General features: G+C 37.8%; 2 protein-coding genes across 17 annotated transcripts in view; both read right to left on the bottom strand.

The window, feature by feature from the left end:
- SMCO2 (single-pass membrane protein with coiled-coil domains 2) overlaps nt 1-8743 on the bottom strand; it is an 83289-nt gene extending 74546 nt beyond the window's left edge. Inside the window, 1 exon segment of the mRNA XM_065523932.2 lies at nt 8634-8743. The gene's annotated coding sequence lies outside the window, so the exon portion shown is untranslated.
- BMAL2 (basic helix-loop-helix ARNT like 2) overlaps nt 8625-16091 on the bottom strand; it is a 75871-nt gene continuing 68404 nt past the window's right edge. For 13 of the 16 annotated variants that reach the window (XM_074006463.1, XM_074006466.1, XM_074006467.1 and 10 more), the window contains one exon: nt 10872-14130. In XM_074006463.1, coding sequence (XP_073862564.1) covers nt 13994-14130 — 137 coding nt within the window. In that variant the 3' untranslated portion in view covers nt 10872-13993. Of the gene's footprint in view, nt 8818-10871; nt 14131-16091 lie in introns of those variants that run through there. The other 3 variants (XM_045364901.3, XM_074006462.1, XM_074006464.1) reach the window with 1 other exon arrangement.

Below are 16091 nucleotides of genomic sequence, written 5' to 3'. Positions count from 1 at the left end.
TCAAGAAATTTCCTAAGGTTTTCAAAATGTATTTCATGGCATTTGTTAAAAGTTTTTAATGTATTTTTTCCCAAATAAGTAGGATATGTGCTTCAGCAACTGAGATGGAAATAGACACCAAAAGCACAAGCAACAAAAGCAAAAATAGACAAGTAGGACTGCCTCAAACTTAAAAGCTTCTGCACATCAAAGGAAACAATCAGTGGAGTGAAAAAAAAAACCTATGGAATGTGAGAAAATATTTGCAAATCAGGTATCTGATAGGGTGTTAACATCCAGAATACATACATACATACATACACATATATATATATATATATATATTTTTTTTTTTTTTGAGATGGAGTCTCACTTTGTCACCCAGGCTGGAGTGCAGTGGTGTGATCTCAGCTCACTGCAAGCTCCACCTCCCGGGTTCACACCATTCTCCTGCCTCAGCCTCCCAAGTAGCTGGGACTACAGGCGCCCGCCACCACGCCTGGCTAATGTTTTGTATTTTTAGTAGAGGCAGGGTTTCACCATGTTAGCCAGGATGGTCTCAATCTCCTGACCTCATGATCCACCCATCTTGGCCTCCCAAAGTGCTGAGATTACAGGTGTCAGCCACTGCACCCGGACCCAGAATATATTTTTAAAAACTCAACAAAAAGAAGCCAAATAACTTGATTTAAAAATGAGCAGAGGACAGAAGATATACAAATGGCCAACAAACATCCGAAAAGACACCCAACATCACTAATCATTAGAGAAATGCAAATTAAAACCACAATGAGATATCACTGCACACCCATTAGGAGGGCCACTATCCAATAAACAGAATAATAGGAGTATAACAAGAGTTATAACAAGAGTTGGCAAGGATGTGGAGAAACTGGAACCCTTATGCACTGGTGATTGCAATGTAAAATGGTGCAACCACTATGGAAAACAGTTTGGAGATTTCTTACCTCAAAAAAAAAAAGAAAAAGAAAACGGAATTATCATATGATCCAGCAATCCCACTTTCAATCCAAAGAATTGAAAGTAGGATCTTGAAGAGATATTTGCACACCCATGCTCCTGCCAGCATTATTCGTAATAGCTAAGAGGTAGAAGTAACCTAAATGTACTTCAATGGATGGATGGATTTTTTAAAAACATGATCTACAATGGAATATTATGCAGCCTCAAAAAAGAAGGAAATTCTGTCACATGGTACAACGTGGATGAACACTGAGGCTATGATGCTAAGAGAAATCCAGTCACAAAAAGACAAATACTTCATGTAAGTATTTGTATTTAAAGTATTCAATCTTATAGAAACAAAGCAGAATGGATGTTGCCAGTGGCTGAGGAGAAGAGGAAATGGTATAGAGTTTCAGTTTTGCAAGATAAAAACATTCTAGAGATCTGTTGCAAAACAACATGACTACAGTTAACCACTAAGCGTGTGATTCAGTAGTGTTAAGGTAGTAAATTTAGGCCAGGTGCAGTAGCTCATGCCTGTAATCCCAGCACTTTGGGAGGCCGGATCACTTGAGGTCAGGAGTTCGAGACCAGCCTGGCCAACAATGGCGAAAACCCATCTCTATTAAAAATTTAAAAAATTAGCCAGGCATGGTGGTACACACCTGTAATCCCAGCTACTAGGGAGGCTGAGGCAGGAGAATGGCTTGAACCCAGGAGGCAGAGTTTGCAGTAAGCTGAGATCGCACCACTGCACTTCAGTCTGGGGCAACAGAGCTGTCTTTAAAAAAAAAAAAAAAAAAAAAAAAAAAGATAGTAAATTTTATGTGTTTTTTTTTCACAATTAAATATCTTTTGTAAAAGAAATTGCTGTGCATTGAGTTCAGGGGGTTGGGGTCCCTGAGAGCGCACGATAAGTCAAAGGTTTATCAAAATCACGGTTGAGAGCATGCGTCGAGCTGCTTGGGTCTGGATTCTAACTCCACTGCTTATGAGCAGTGGGGTAAGTTACTTAACTCTTAAGCCCCAGTTTGCTTGTGTATAAAATGGGGGATAATACCAGCATTTATCTTCAGGACTGTTAGGAGGCTTACATTAATACATGTAATAGGCTTAGGAACTGTGCCAGCCATGGTAAGTATTTAATGAAGGTTCGATTTTATTCTTATTCCCTCAAAATTTCAACAACGCAAGAGAATTCAGATTGTAGCATTGGCAGATGGTTCCAAGAATAAACATGTTGGAATTAGATTTCTATATATAACAAAAGTTTAAAGGAATGCTAACACAGCCAAACTGTTTCTGAAAGTTTGGTTCTAACACAGTGGAACCTCCTGGGTTCAAGCAATTCTCCTGCCTCATTGACGGAAGTGTTTGATGGGTGGTCTGATAAATTAAAAATTTTAAAAGGAAACGTTAAAGTCAGAAAAAGCCACTATTCCCTCTGCTATCTTATAAATATTTTATAAACAAATATATAGAACTATATTTTATAGTTTGAACACTTTTCAGAAAATAAGAGAAGAAAAAGTGATATACTATCACATAATGGAAAGATCAGTATCAAACTCTACTGTGTTTATTAACTTAAACAGTTTGGTACTGGTGAAAGAACAGACAATCACATTAATTCAACTCCTTGCCCACCACCACCATTACTTCCTTTCAAAACGAGTACCAGAATATTCAAGAACTTAATCAATGGTAATGGCAACATTTCAAATCAGTGGGAAAAGAAAGGACTAGTCACTGGAGAGTTGTGGAGAAAGAGCATAATATTTTGGAAAGAAAAATAGACTCCTGTATCTTATTATAGGCCAAAATAAACTTCAGCTAGATCAAAGACTTTAGTATAAACTACGAAACCACAGGACACCTAGAAGGAAACTGAGGTGTGTGTTTATTTGATCTTGGGGTGGAGAAGTTTTCCCTCCTAAGCATAAAAACAAAGAAATTAAGCAAGAAAAATCAACATATTTAACCACATAAAATTAACTCTGGAAAGAATGCTGAATGCAAACTGTTTATGGCAATTGGGCAATTTTGATCTGGCAATTGCACTCCAAGAAATTCATTCTAAACAACAGAAGAGAGGTATACAGCATGTGTGTGTGTAGAAGGATATTAGCTGTCATGTTACCCATAACAGTAAAACTTTCCAACATCCTAAATGCTCCATAATAAAGAAATACTTAAATGAATTGTTGACTTCCGATTCTATACTCATTCTGGGCCACTCATGAGTGACAATAAAAGCATACTTAGAAACATAAGTACAATAATCAGCTAAAAAATGGTATAAGTGGTTGCTCTAGAGAACAAGAATTAGGGCTAAGGTGGGGACTTTTTTTTTTTTGTAATTTTATGACTTTAAATGTTATCTGACTTTTAACCAATATATGTGTTACTTTGTACAATTTCATTATTTTTTTGTATTAAACAGTAGGATTCTAACTTTTAAAAAATCATTAGAATATAAAGGCCTTGAAAAAAGAGAAAGAATAGCCAAGTGTTGACTATGGTTTTTCACTAGGTGGTAAAATTCCTTATTAGGTGATTTTTATTTTCTTTTTAGCACCTTTATATAATCCTGAATTTTCCAAAAATGAATGTAAAGTTCTTCTACAATCAGAAAAAACAATTAAAAATGCAATCTGCTACTAATATGTTACTACAAAGAAACAGAATTAGTGTCTTTTTACTCCTGTTTATTATTTTACATATAATCTGTGTCCATTTTCTCCCCCAATAATAGATATTTCAGACACTATAACTGTGTTTTCCTTGAACTTTGCTAAATCAAATGGAGCATTTATGGGCTCCCAAATAATTTAATCATCAGCTAATTATGTGATATTGGTCTACATATCCCTTCTGGTAGATGAGAAGCCTTTTGGGTGATGGCTCAGTCAACAAAGTATTAAATACAATTTTCAAGGGCTCTGTTAAGTTTTAAGTTTATGTAATGTAGGCATCTCATTTTAGTGTAGTCGTGTAAAAAAAAAAAAAAAAGTAAATTTATTTGATGTATTTACCCCCAAGGTAAAATGTAACAGATTTCCTCCTGGACAGGAGTAAATGTGAGAAGCATTGCCTTAAAGTCAGCCAAGAGCTAGGAGTGTCTAAGAAACTGTAATTCCAAGGCCAGAGGCACACAGCTGGACAAGAATTTAAGACAACTCTTAATATTGACTCCCTTAACACACAATGCCTTAAGCAATGGACAAAGTCCTCCACAGTGACTAGTGGCTGAGTATTAAAAAAAAAAAAAAAAAAAAAAAAGGTGGCCAAGATTAAGATTAAAAAGGTGTGACACAGCTTTCTCTGCCTTGCCTCCCCTCCTCAACAAAAAACAACCAAAACAGCCAAACAAAAAGATTGAGGCTCACGTACTGAAAGTGCCCTTGCAAAAATTATAACAGTGAGAAAAATCTGACATAGGAAAATCATGACAGTTACGGAAATCTGACCTAACCAGCTCCATCTTGCTTCTAACTTCCAAGGTATCCTTGTTCAGTCCTGGGTGTAGGTTGAATTAACTTTGGGAGGGGTTTAGTTTATAGTTTAACTTTGAAACAAAGATGCTAACAGCCCCTCCCTGAAACAAACTCACTCCTTGCCTGGGGACCAGACTGCCTTTGTAAAACTAACAAATTATTTACAAGATTAGAAATTATGGCTTGGGAGTATTCCCACCCTCCCCAATTGCTCCTGTGGATAACATCACTATTGTAAAACCTAACATTGGTGTTCAGAGATGTTTCTGATGAACCAACTGGTGTCACCCACAAGGGTAATCCGGCTCAACTAGTTCTGCAATCCCACCCAGGAACAGAAGACAGCAAGAAAAACCAGCTTCAACCCCGTATGATTTCATCCCCAACCCGACCAATCGCATTCCCCATTCCCTAGCCTTCTGCCTGCAGAAATATCTTTAACAAACTCTCACCTCCAAAGTTTGGGGATGGCTGATTTGAGTAACAATAAAACTCCAGTCTCCCATTTACCTGGCTCTGCATGCATTAAACTCTTTTTTATTATTATTATTATACTTTAAGTTCTAGGGTACATGTGCACAATGTGCAGGTTTGTTGCATATGTATAAATATGCCATGTAGGTGTGCTGCACCCATTAACTCGTCATTTACATTAGGCATATCTCCTAATGCTATCCCTCCCTGCTCCCCCAGCCCCATGACAGGCCCTGGTGTGTGATGTTCCCCTTCCTGTGTCCAAATGTTCTCATTGTTCACTTTCCACCTATGAGTGAGAACGTGCGGTGTTTGTTTTTTTTTGTCCTTGTGAAAATCAATGTGCAAAAATCACAAGCATTCCTATACACCAATAACAGAGAGCCAAATCATGAGTGAACTCCCATTCACAATTGCTTCAAAGAGAATAAAATACCTAGGAATACAACTTACAAGGGATGTGAATGACCTCTTTAAGGAGAACTACAAACCACTGCTCAACGAAGTAAAAGAGGACACAAACAAATGGAAGAACATTCCATGCTCACGGATAGGAAGAATCAATATTATGAAAATGGCCACACTGCCCAAGGTAATTTATATATTCAATGACTTTCTTCATAGAATTGGGAAAAAAAACACCTTTAAAGTTCATATGGAACCAAAAAAGACCCCACATTGCCAAGACAATCCTAAGCCAAAAGAATAAAGCTGGATGCATCATGCTACCTGACTTCAAACTATGCTACGAGGCTACAGTAACAAAAACAGCATGGTACTGGTACCAAAACAGAGATATAGACCAATGGAACAGAACAGAGGCCTCAGAAATAATACCACACATCTACAACCATCTGATCTTTGACAAACCCGAAAAAAATAAAAAATGGGGAAAGGATTCCCTATTTAATAAATGGTGCTGGGAAAACTGGCTAGCCATAAGTAGAAAGCTAAAACCAGATCCCTTCCTTACACTTTATATGAAAATTAATTCAAGATGGATTAAAGAATTAAATGTTAGACCAAAAACCATAAAAACCCTAGAAGAAAATCTAGGCAATACCATTCAGGACATAGGCAAGGACTTCATGTCTAAAACACCAAAAGCAAGGTAACAAAAGCCAAAATTGACAAATGGGATCTAATTAAACTAAAGAGCATCTGCACAGCAAAAGAAACTACCATCAGAGTCAACAGACAACCTACAGAATGGTAGAACATTTTTGCAATCTACTCATCTGACAAAGGGCTAATATCCAGAATCTACAAAGAACTCAAATTTACAAGAAAAAAACAAACAACCCCATCAAAAAGTGGGCAAAGGATATGAACAGATACTTCTCAAAAGAAGACATGTGTGCAGCCAAAAGACACATGAAAAAATGCTCATCATCACTGGCCATCAGAGAAATGCAAATCAAACCACAATGAGATACCATCTCACACCAGTTAGAATGGCAACCATTAACAAGTCAGGAAACAACAGGTGCTGGAGAGGATGTGCAGAAATAGGAACACTTTTACACTGTTGGTGGGACTGTAAAGTAGTTCAACCATTGTGGAAGACAGTGTGGCAATTCCTCAAGGATCTAGAACTAGAAATACCATTTGACCCAGCCATCCCATTACTATTAATGGGTATAATCCCATTTAATTATGGATTATACCCATTACTATTAATGGGTATAATCCCATTAATACCCAAAGGATTATAAATCATGCTGCTATAAAGACACATGCACATGTATGTTTATTGCAGCACTATTCACAATAATAGAGATTTGCAACCAACCCAAATGTCCATCAATGATAGACTGGATTAAGAAAATGTGGCACCTATATGCCATGGAATACTATGCAGCCATAAAAAAGGATGAGTTCATGTCCTTTGTAGGGACCTGGATGAAGCTGGAAACCATCATTCTCAGCATTAAACTCTTTACTGTAATTTCCCCATCTTGATAAATTGGTTCTATCTGGGCAGCAGGCAAGAAGAGCCCGTTGTGTGGTTGCAATACCTACAACAATTCTAGGGAGTCAACCAGCATGAATTACAAGAGGTTCTATTGTCCCTACTGCAGATAACCCCTTCCTCCCTCTGGCCCCAGGCTGTCTGGCTGTTGGCTATTTCTGATGTCTTTTCCTCTTCAAGGATGCCTTTAAAGTTCATTTTAATGTATTTAATAAGAATTAAAATGTTATAAAGGGAAGGCAAAATAAGCAGTATGTTCTGTCCACCCTGAGGCCCTCTGTTCCCTACTCCACTTTCCTCAGAAGAGCCCTAGAATAAGAGGTCTGTGGACATGTTCATTTGTTGTTTGTGAATGGCAAGATCAGCAGTTCTCAAAGTGTGGTCCCCAGGCCAGATACCTCAGGATCACCTGGCAACCTACTGGAAATGCAAAATCTCAAGCTCCAAGACAGACCAACTGAATTGGAAATTATGGGCGTAAGGGGATCCATAATCTGTGTTTTAACAAGTCCTTCAGGTAATTCTGATGCAACTAAATGTGAGAGCCATTGGTCTGGATAAATAGGAAAAACCTGCAAGAGTGTAACATATTTTGACTACTCTTCACAAGCAAAGTTAAAGCCTGACCTTCCCATACTCTATTAGCACTCTGCACATCCCTTTAAAGCAGCAGCTATCATATTCTATAGTTACTGCTTTCCACTGTCTTTCTACTAAACTGTGGTCTCTTAAGAGCAGGGACTGTGGCGTTTTCAATTGTCTCTAAGAGCATAGCACAGGATAAATAAGTGCTTAAATGGAAACAAATGGTGTCATTTATTAAGAACCATTTGAACTTTCTTTTAAAATGCCTTATAGATGTCCCCCTTAGCAAACAAAATTGTTTATCTCTTTGTGCTGTAGACATACGTCTTCCCAAACACCCTACCTCAGTTGGGTTCTCTAGGTACTTAACGCTTTCCCATTGGTTATGAATTTCTACTGTTATTTGGGTTAAACTTTTGCAAGGCTTAAACTGCTGTTATACTACTTATATATTTGTTTGCTATATAGTCTCAGGAACTTTTTACTAACTTAATGAAGCATCTCTATAACACTAATTTCCAACATTTATTATCATACTGTAGAGCTTATATATATATAATATATATTATATATAATATTACATATATAATATATAATATTACATAATAATATATTACATACATAATATATAATACATATCATATTACATATATAATATATGTTATATTACATATATTATATATTGCATCTATTATATATAATATACATTATATTACATATATAATTTATTATGTTGCACATATATTATATTGCATATATATTACATATATAATACATATTATATTATATATAATATATTATATATTATAATATATATTATACATGTAATATAATATATATTATACATGTAATATATATTATATTACACATATAATATATATAATGATCATTGTTAAAATTACTGTCAACGTGATAAGCACTTTATGTAAGCTAATTTAATCCTCACTAAAGCTCTGCAAGAGTATTTACAAACGAAGTCTACTTTACAAACGAAGAAACTGGGGCTCAAAAGCTTCAGTGTGCTGCTCATCTCAGATCTGTCTCCCATCCTCCACACTCACATATCCAACTATCTACTAGACATCACCCAGATGAGCACAACTTGTGTAGAACTGATGCATCTTCTACTCCAAAGTTGTCTCTCCTCGTGTAACTCTTACCTCTTGAACAGCACTGCAATCCAGACCCCTGGGGCCAGAAACTTGAGTCATTATTCACAGCTTTTGCTTCAACATTTCCCATATGCAATTGGTCCTCAAGTTCTTGCCATTCTACTTCTGTAATACTAATCTCAAATCTGTATCCTCTTCACCTTCACAGCCTCTTGTGCTGGCAGCAGGAGACCTGGGGAAGAGGAGAGTCCAATGTGTTGGAAGATTCCCATGGGAGATCCCCATGTTATTTATGGGATTCCAACAGGGCTGCCTTGCCAACCTTCAACCCAAGGTTGGGCATGTATCACAGCCTGGCCAATCCGTATATTCCAGCCTGTTGACCTGGAAAGAACCTACTGCTTATTTTGCCTTCCCTTCCTAACATTTTAATTCTGATTAAATAAATTAAAATAAACTTTAAAGGCATCCTTGAAGGGGAAAAGATGTCAGATGCCAACAGCCAGACAGCCTGGGGCCAGAGGGAGGACCGGGTTATCTGCAGAAGAGACAATAGAAGCTTGTAATTCATGATGGTTGACTCCCTAGAATTAGTGTAGGTACTGTAACTGCCCAATGGAAGGTCCAGGTAGACCAAGTTGATCCAGAGGCCCAGTCAGTGCACATTTGCGTGTGAATTACTAGGAAACAGAGAGGCTCTCTTTCCATTGAAATTGTCAGGTATAAGAACAATACATGCTTGGAACTTCTGAGTGTCATTATGGGGAGAGGGTCTACCGACACATAAAACCAGCTCAGAGGAAAGCAAAGCTGACAGATGAAATGAGGAAGAGGCAGAAAGGGAGGAGGAGAGAGTAAGAGGGTCAGATAAGGCTGATGATGTTGGAGTCTGATATGAGCAGAAGAAAATCTTTACTGGTTAAACCACTGAGATTTTGGAGTTGTTATAGCAGTTAATATACCCTGGGGAACACACCCAGAAACATACATAGTAACAGAGTTCAATGTACCCCTCTGCCCAGTGGTTTGAGGGCACTGGATGGTTTCCTTAATCTATGTTTCCACATTAGAAAGTAGTTAAGGGCATACTTTTTGGAGGAAGTTTATTAAATTTAAAAAAAAAAACTACAATGAGTAATTATAAAAATATAATTTCACTCTTTTCATTATTTACTACAAAAATTTAAAAATACCAATATACAGACAAGCGCAAGTGAACTGGAAAAGAGCTAAAAATTTTATAAAAGACAAATCTAAACTCAAGAATATATGAGCAGTGACGTACACCACATACTCTCGAGTGAGTTCAGAAAGCATATTCCATGCTGGACAGGTTTCTTTCCAGGTCAGTTTTTATTGGCACCACACCTGGAAAGCTCCCTAAGCCAAAGTTCTTATGTGTCAGGATCTTCCTAGACCTCCCTTGGAAAGCATTTCTCATAAAACAACTCTCACCAGACAGGCTGACTTATTGTAGGCGCAAAAATCATAAATGCCTCTCATAGGCCCCAAGGAGCTTGGAAAAAAAAGATCTGCTAATGAAAACAAAGCATTATAAAAACGGAAAAGTGGCACCTAGTGGCCACTTAGCAGCTTTTCTTTATGGCTTCTAGTTAATCATAGATGTCGGCCTCTCTGCCCATAGCATTGTGCTGGGCAAGTACGAATCTCCAATTCCAGAGCCCAGCAATGACCTGCCCGAGGGGGAGATACCTCTCGGCAGCATGATCTGAACCCGGACACTACTAAACATGGTCTGGTAACTAAATATTGGCTATTTCTTGTAGCTGTGCCCCAGATTTTATGTAGATCCCTCAATGACTATGATGACAAAGACCTCCTTTTCTGTCGTGACACTGTAAATAAACACTTCCCTTTAAATTCCATTTATTAAGCTCTATTCTGTACTTTCCTGTTTGTCTTTCTGTTTCACGACAGATTTCTAAATTTGGTGATGACCATATAACTCATTTCACTTGATTCCAAGTATCATCCTGTAATAAAATATCTGATATTTTAAAGTTTATTATTTTCAAAAGTTTAAATTTGGTAACATGGATAGAGACTTGTTATTTGATCTTACAGATTCAAGGATCAATAAATAATTGTTCTTCAAACATGGTACTTAAGGAAAAATGTTCTTACGGTATAAACTTTGGTCTACTTCAATAGTAACCACTTAATATAATGTTCTAGAGCAGCGCTGTCCAATAGAAATATAATCTGAGCCACATGTATAATTTTATTTTCTTCTAGCCACATTAAAAAAGTAAAAAGATACAAGTAGAATTTTAATGTTTTATTTAATTCAGTATATCCAAAATATCATTTGAACATGTAATTAATATAAAACTATTAATGTGATATTTTACATTCTTTTGGTAATACTAGTCTTCAAAATCTGGTATGTATCTTACATTGACAGCACACCTCACTTTGTGCTAGCCACACTGCAAGTACTTAGCAGCCACATGTGGCTAGTGGCTACCGCACTGGACAGCACAGTTCTAGGTTCCACCCTAACGCCCACGTCCTGTGGATTAGAATCCCAGGATCAGAGTTGGAAGTAAACAGAGTTCAAACCTCCTTTTAAAAATGAGGCAGCTGAGGCACAGAGAGTTTAAATGGCTTGCATGAGGTCACACAGCTAAATTCAGCCTCAACAGGGTCTTCTGATTCTAGGCACTCTTCCCACTCCACTACATTATTGTGCTGGTAATTCTAAGGGTTAAAAAAAAGTCTACAGTACTGTTTTTATACTTTTATGCAATTTGTGGATATGTTCTTTCTCACCAAAGTTCAAACAATTGATTTGTAGGAGAAAAAAGTAACATAGTGTATGCCATAAAAATATGTCATGTACAACAGCAAAAATCAAATTTAGTTGAAGACAACTAAAACATTTTGAAGGAAACACAAACCTTAGGAGAGCGACGGTATCATACGATGCATGGATTAGATTCTGAGTCCAGGACAAAAGGATCTACAGAAAATATTAGAGTGAACTAATAAAGGATCAAACCATGCACAGAGTATTCAACTGGCTATCTGCCCACTGGTCTATGGAATCGAACAGCCCCTGCTCTTGCAAAGAGAAAAAACTGCCACTGTCTGAGGCAGCACTGGTCTGCCTCTAGAAACTCTGCCTCTCAAATCCTGGCATCAGGAGGGGCAGGTCTGCCCCCATCTGCTTTTGAGGCCATCCAGCCATGATGGCCTACCCTGCCACTCCCGGCTCAGGCAGACTCTTTGGAAGCCAAGTCCAACCCGCAATGGCTCAGTCCCCTAAAAAGTGATATTGGTAGGCAGGCCTCCCTGCCCAATTTAGAGAACACAGGGGATCTTTCACACTTCCTTAGACTTAACTATAATGCTTAGGCTGCTGCACACCAATTCTCCCCATCTCATAGGATTTCTTTGGCTTATTCTAAACCTGATGTCTCTCAGGTCCTCGAGTGTCAGACCAGGAATGATGCCGACCCTCCGACATTGCTGGGACACTGTATCAGTTCAAGAGGTCAGGGTGCCAATACATCCTTGTCCACGCAGCCCCTGCACATTTCACACTTGAACATTTGTTTTTGGTTATTGTCTGTTGGTATGTTTGTCATTAACATGTCTGACAGAAGTTCTAATCTATCACCTACAGCTAAAGAAATAGCATGCAGGGTCAAAATGCTTTGTTTTGGCGAGGGGCTCTGAGGGAAATTTGCTGGAAAGATATAGCACCATATAGAACAGGAAACTGGATTTGAAGCCCACATTGAAGTGTGAGGGCTGCTGCATGAGTTCCCAGCCTATCTGACTTTCATTTGTGAGGCACAAGAGAGAATATATGGGAGCATACTCGGTAAGCTATGAAGAGATACCGAAGCAGAAAGTGTCATAAAGTAGGATCCCCGAGAAGGTAGACATGCAGTATTTTAAATAATCTTAATTCTTATACTCAACTTGAGCCATCTCTAGATTAATTACTGTTAAAAATGCTCTCCAAATTTTAAATTATAACTAGAAAATCGGTTTTAAAATTATTTCTCATTGCCTCATAATTTAGAAAATGTACTTGTCATTTGTTTCATTACCTTTGGTTACAGGCAATAATAACTGTAATTACCTAGTTACCTAGAAAGCTACAACTAGTTCCTAGGTCAGTTAGTTAATCATTTAACCAGTGAGACCAATGTTTTCCCAAATGTGTATAAAGAAACTTGTTTATATACATTACACATTTAAAACTATGAATTCAATGTGTGACTTTACACAGGACATTTAATCTGCCCAGGCCTACTTTTTTCCTCTAGGACAAATCTATCCCTAAGTATTTTTTCAATGTCAAAAACCTAATCTAGCTATAATAGAGATCTTCAGTGATTATATTAAGAGTAAATCTTATTTATTTTTTTTGAGATGAAGTCTCACTCTGTTGTCCAGACTGGAGTGCAGTGGTGCGATCTTGGCTCACTGCAACCTCTGCCTCCCAGGTTCAAGCAATCCTCTCACTTCAGCCTCCCAAGTAGCTGGGATTATGCCTGGGTAATTTTTTTTTTTTGTATTTTTAGTAGAGATGGGGTTTCACCATATTGGCCAGGCTGGTCTTGAACTCCTGACCTCAAGTGATCTGCCTGCCTCAGCCTCCCAAAGTACTGGGAGTACAGGCGTGAGCCACCATGTCCGGCCTAGTAAGAGTAAATCTTACATGCAAAGGTTAATCCCCAAGATCTAGGGCCCAAGATCCTTCCTTTTCTGTAAGGAAAACTGAAACTCTTTTGACTTTCTGCATTTTAAGTAATAAATCATCTCACTTAAAATTCATCTTAAAGTGCTCAACTGAGCATACATATCCCAGCTCTGTGCTTGCCTAAGTCTCCAAAGATCAAATACAGTATTCAATGTGATTATGACTATAAATTGCACTGTCCCTTTAAATGTTCAAGTACTCACTGTTTTCTTAAAGTGTGTAAGCCCTATCCTCAATTAAGGAAATTCGCAAGGAATGGAAAATGTTCCAAATTATACAAACCTACTATTATAAATGAATCTTAGACACAAAGGAAAATATCAATATATTACATTACCCCAACTAAAAAAAACTGCATCAAAAATAAAACAAAGCCAAAACAATAGGTATGTAGTATTCTTGGTTAGAAATATTTTAGCAAAAATATGGCAACTAGTGGATTACAAGCCATTTCACTGAATAAAGGAGTCTATAATAAACTTGGTTCTCTTGGGAGGAAAACATATTTCCCCACATCCCTGTGACAATAAGATGCAAATCTATAAAAACTGGTAGAACATTAATAAAAGATACAAACAGTATCAATACAGTACTGAAGAATAGTTGAGACAGTTTTTCGTAAATAAAATGCTTTAAAATGTTTCTCATTATTGGAGTTAAAAATCAAAGGCTAGAGGGTCCACTGGATGTCACTGAAGTCCCCAGGGTCTCCCAGGCCCCCCTCTGCTTCTAAGTAATTCATAAATGCAGCCATGGCTGTGTCATCATTGTCACACAGGGTATCGAAATCCAACTGTGCACCATCACCTATGAATTAAAATACAGGCCTGTGTAAGTAAAGGTGATCAAGAAAGTCACATGTTTCACACATTTAGAGGTTAAAGAATGATTGTGATTAAAAAAATGGCAAAGCAAGGCTAGAAAACCATAAAATGTGTTTTTGAAGGCAAAGTATGTATCTTAAGCTGCAGACGGCTGATATACTTTTAAATGGGTTACCTAGTTTTACAACAATCTGCCAGATAAATTGCACCTAATTCATCTGTTACAGAGAAGTAAGCTAGTCTATGAGTTTTCTAATAGGAAATTACATTGCTAAAGGGTACAGACTCTCAGAGAGCTGGAAGGAAGCTAGGAGATTTTGTGTGTGTGTGTGTGTGTGTGTGTGTGTGTGTGTGTGTGTGTGTGTGTGTGTGTGTGTGTGTGTGTGTGTGTGTGTGTAAATCCTGGAAGGAGAAAATGTAATCTGCTTGTGTGTGTGTGTGTGTGTGTGTGTGTGTGTGTGTGTGTGTGTGTGTGTGTGTAAATCCTGGAAGGAGAAAATGTAATCTGCTTGTGAAAGAACGCTATCTGTTTCATACTGAAATGAGAAGCCTAAGACAAAAGCATTTTCTAAAACTTTGGAATTTTCTTACAAAAGGGAGGTAAATCAGATTTTTATCAAAAAAGGAAATAAGTAGGAACCATGGAGATGATAACTAATTTAGAGATAAGAGGTTCTAGAAATTAGGGTTAAAATGCAGATAAAGACTAACCGAAGGTTTGCATATATGTGTCAAAGAACAATGGAACTTCAGATAATAAATATATGACTCTCTGTGTGTTTAAAGTGGATATCCAAATTCCTTCAAGACCTTTGATTCTCATTAGTGTATGCTTTAGCAGAGCAATGTCAGTCATGGAGGATATGAAACTATATACAATAGTTTGAATTGTCCACTAAAATTCATGCGTTGGAAACTTAATCCCCAACACAATGGTGTTGATAAGTGAGGCCTGATACAAGGGGATTAGGTCATGAGGCCTTTGCGCTCATGAATGGACTGTCATCATCGTGGGAGTTGGTTAGTTATCTCAAGAGTGGGTTTGTTATAAAAGTGAGTTTTCCCACATCTTGCTTTCTTGCTCTTACGCTCTCTTGCCCTTCTAACTTCCACCATGGGAAGATGAGGCATGAAGGTCCTCATAAGATGCCTGCACTACACTCTTGGACTTTCCAGTCCCCAGAACTGTGAGCCAAATAATTTCTGTTTATTACAAATTACTCCATCTGTAGTATTCTGTTACAGCAGCATAAAACAGACTAAAATACCACATCACTCAATTTACTTATCTGGACTTTGCATAAACATTGTTAAAATGAATGATTACATCTTAAACTTTTTTGACTTCTATCCTTTATGAATTCTTGGTAATTCTTGAGAATGGACCTTTTTTTTTTTTTTTTTTGAGATGGAGCCTCACTCTGTCGCTCAGGCTGGAGTGCAGTGGCACGATCTTGGCTCACTGCAAGCTCCGCCTCCCAGGTTCACGCCATTCTCCTGCCTCAGCCTTCCAAGCAGCGGGGACCACAGGTGCCCGCCACCATGCCCGGCCAATTTTTTGCATTTTTAGTAGAGACAAGGTTTCACCGTGTTAGCCAGGATGGTCTCGATCTCCTGACCTCGTGATCTGCCTGCCTCGGCCTCCCAAAGTGCTGGGATTACAGGCATGAGCCACCATGCCTGGCCAACGGTAGCATCCATTTTAAGATTGAGTACAATTATTATTATTTAGAATTTTGAATGAAAAAATATTTATTTATTTACTTATTTTTTTGAGACGAACTCACTCTGTCATCCAGGCTAGTAGCTAGGACTATAGACATGAGCCATCATGCCTACCTAATTAAAACAATTTTTTTTTCAGTAGAGATGGTTTGTTGCTATGTGTGCCAGGCTGGTTTGAACTTTTGGCCTCAAGCTAATCCTCCGGCCTTGGCCTCCCAA

This window comes from Macaca fascicularis, chromosome 11, assembly GCF_037993035.2.
Source record: "Macaca fascicularis isolate 582-1 chromosome 11, T2T-MFA8v1.1".
Taxonomy (NCBI): Eukaryota; Metazoa; Chordata; class Mammalia; order Primates; family Cercopithecidae; genus Macaca; species Macaca fascicularis.
The sequence above is the reverse complement of the archived record's forward strand: the minus strand, read 5'-3'. Positions and strand labels throughout refer to the sequence as shown.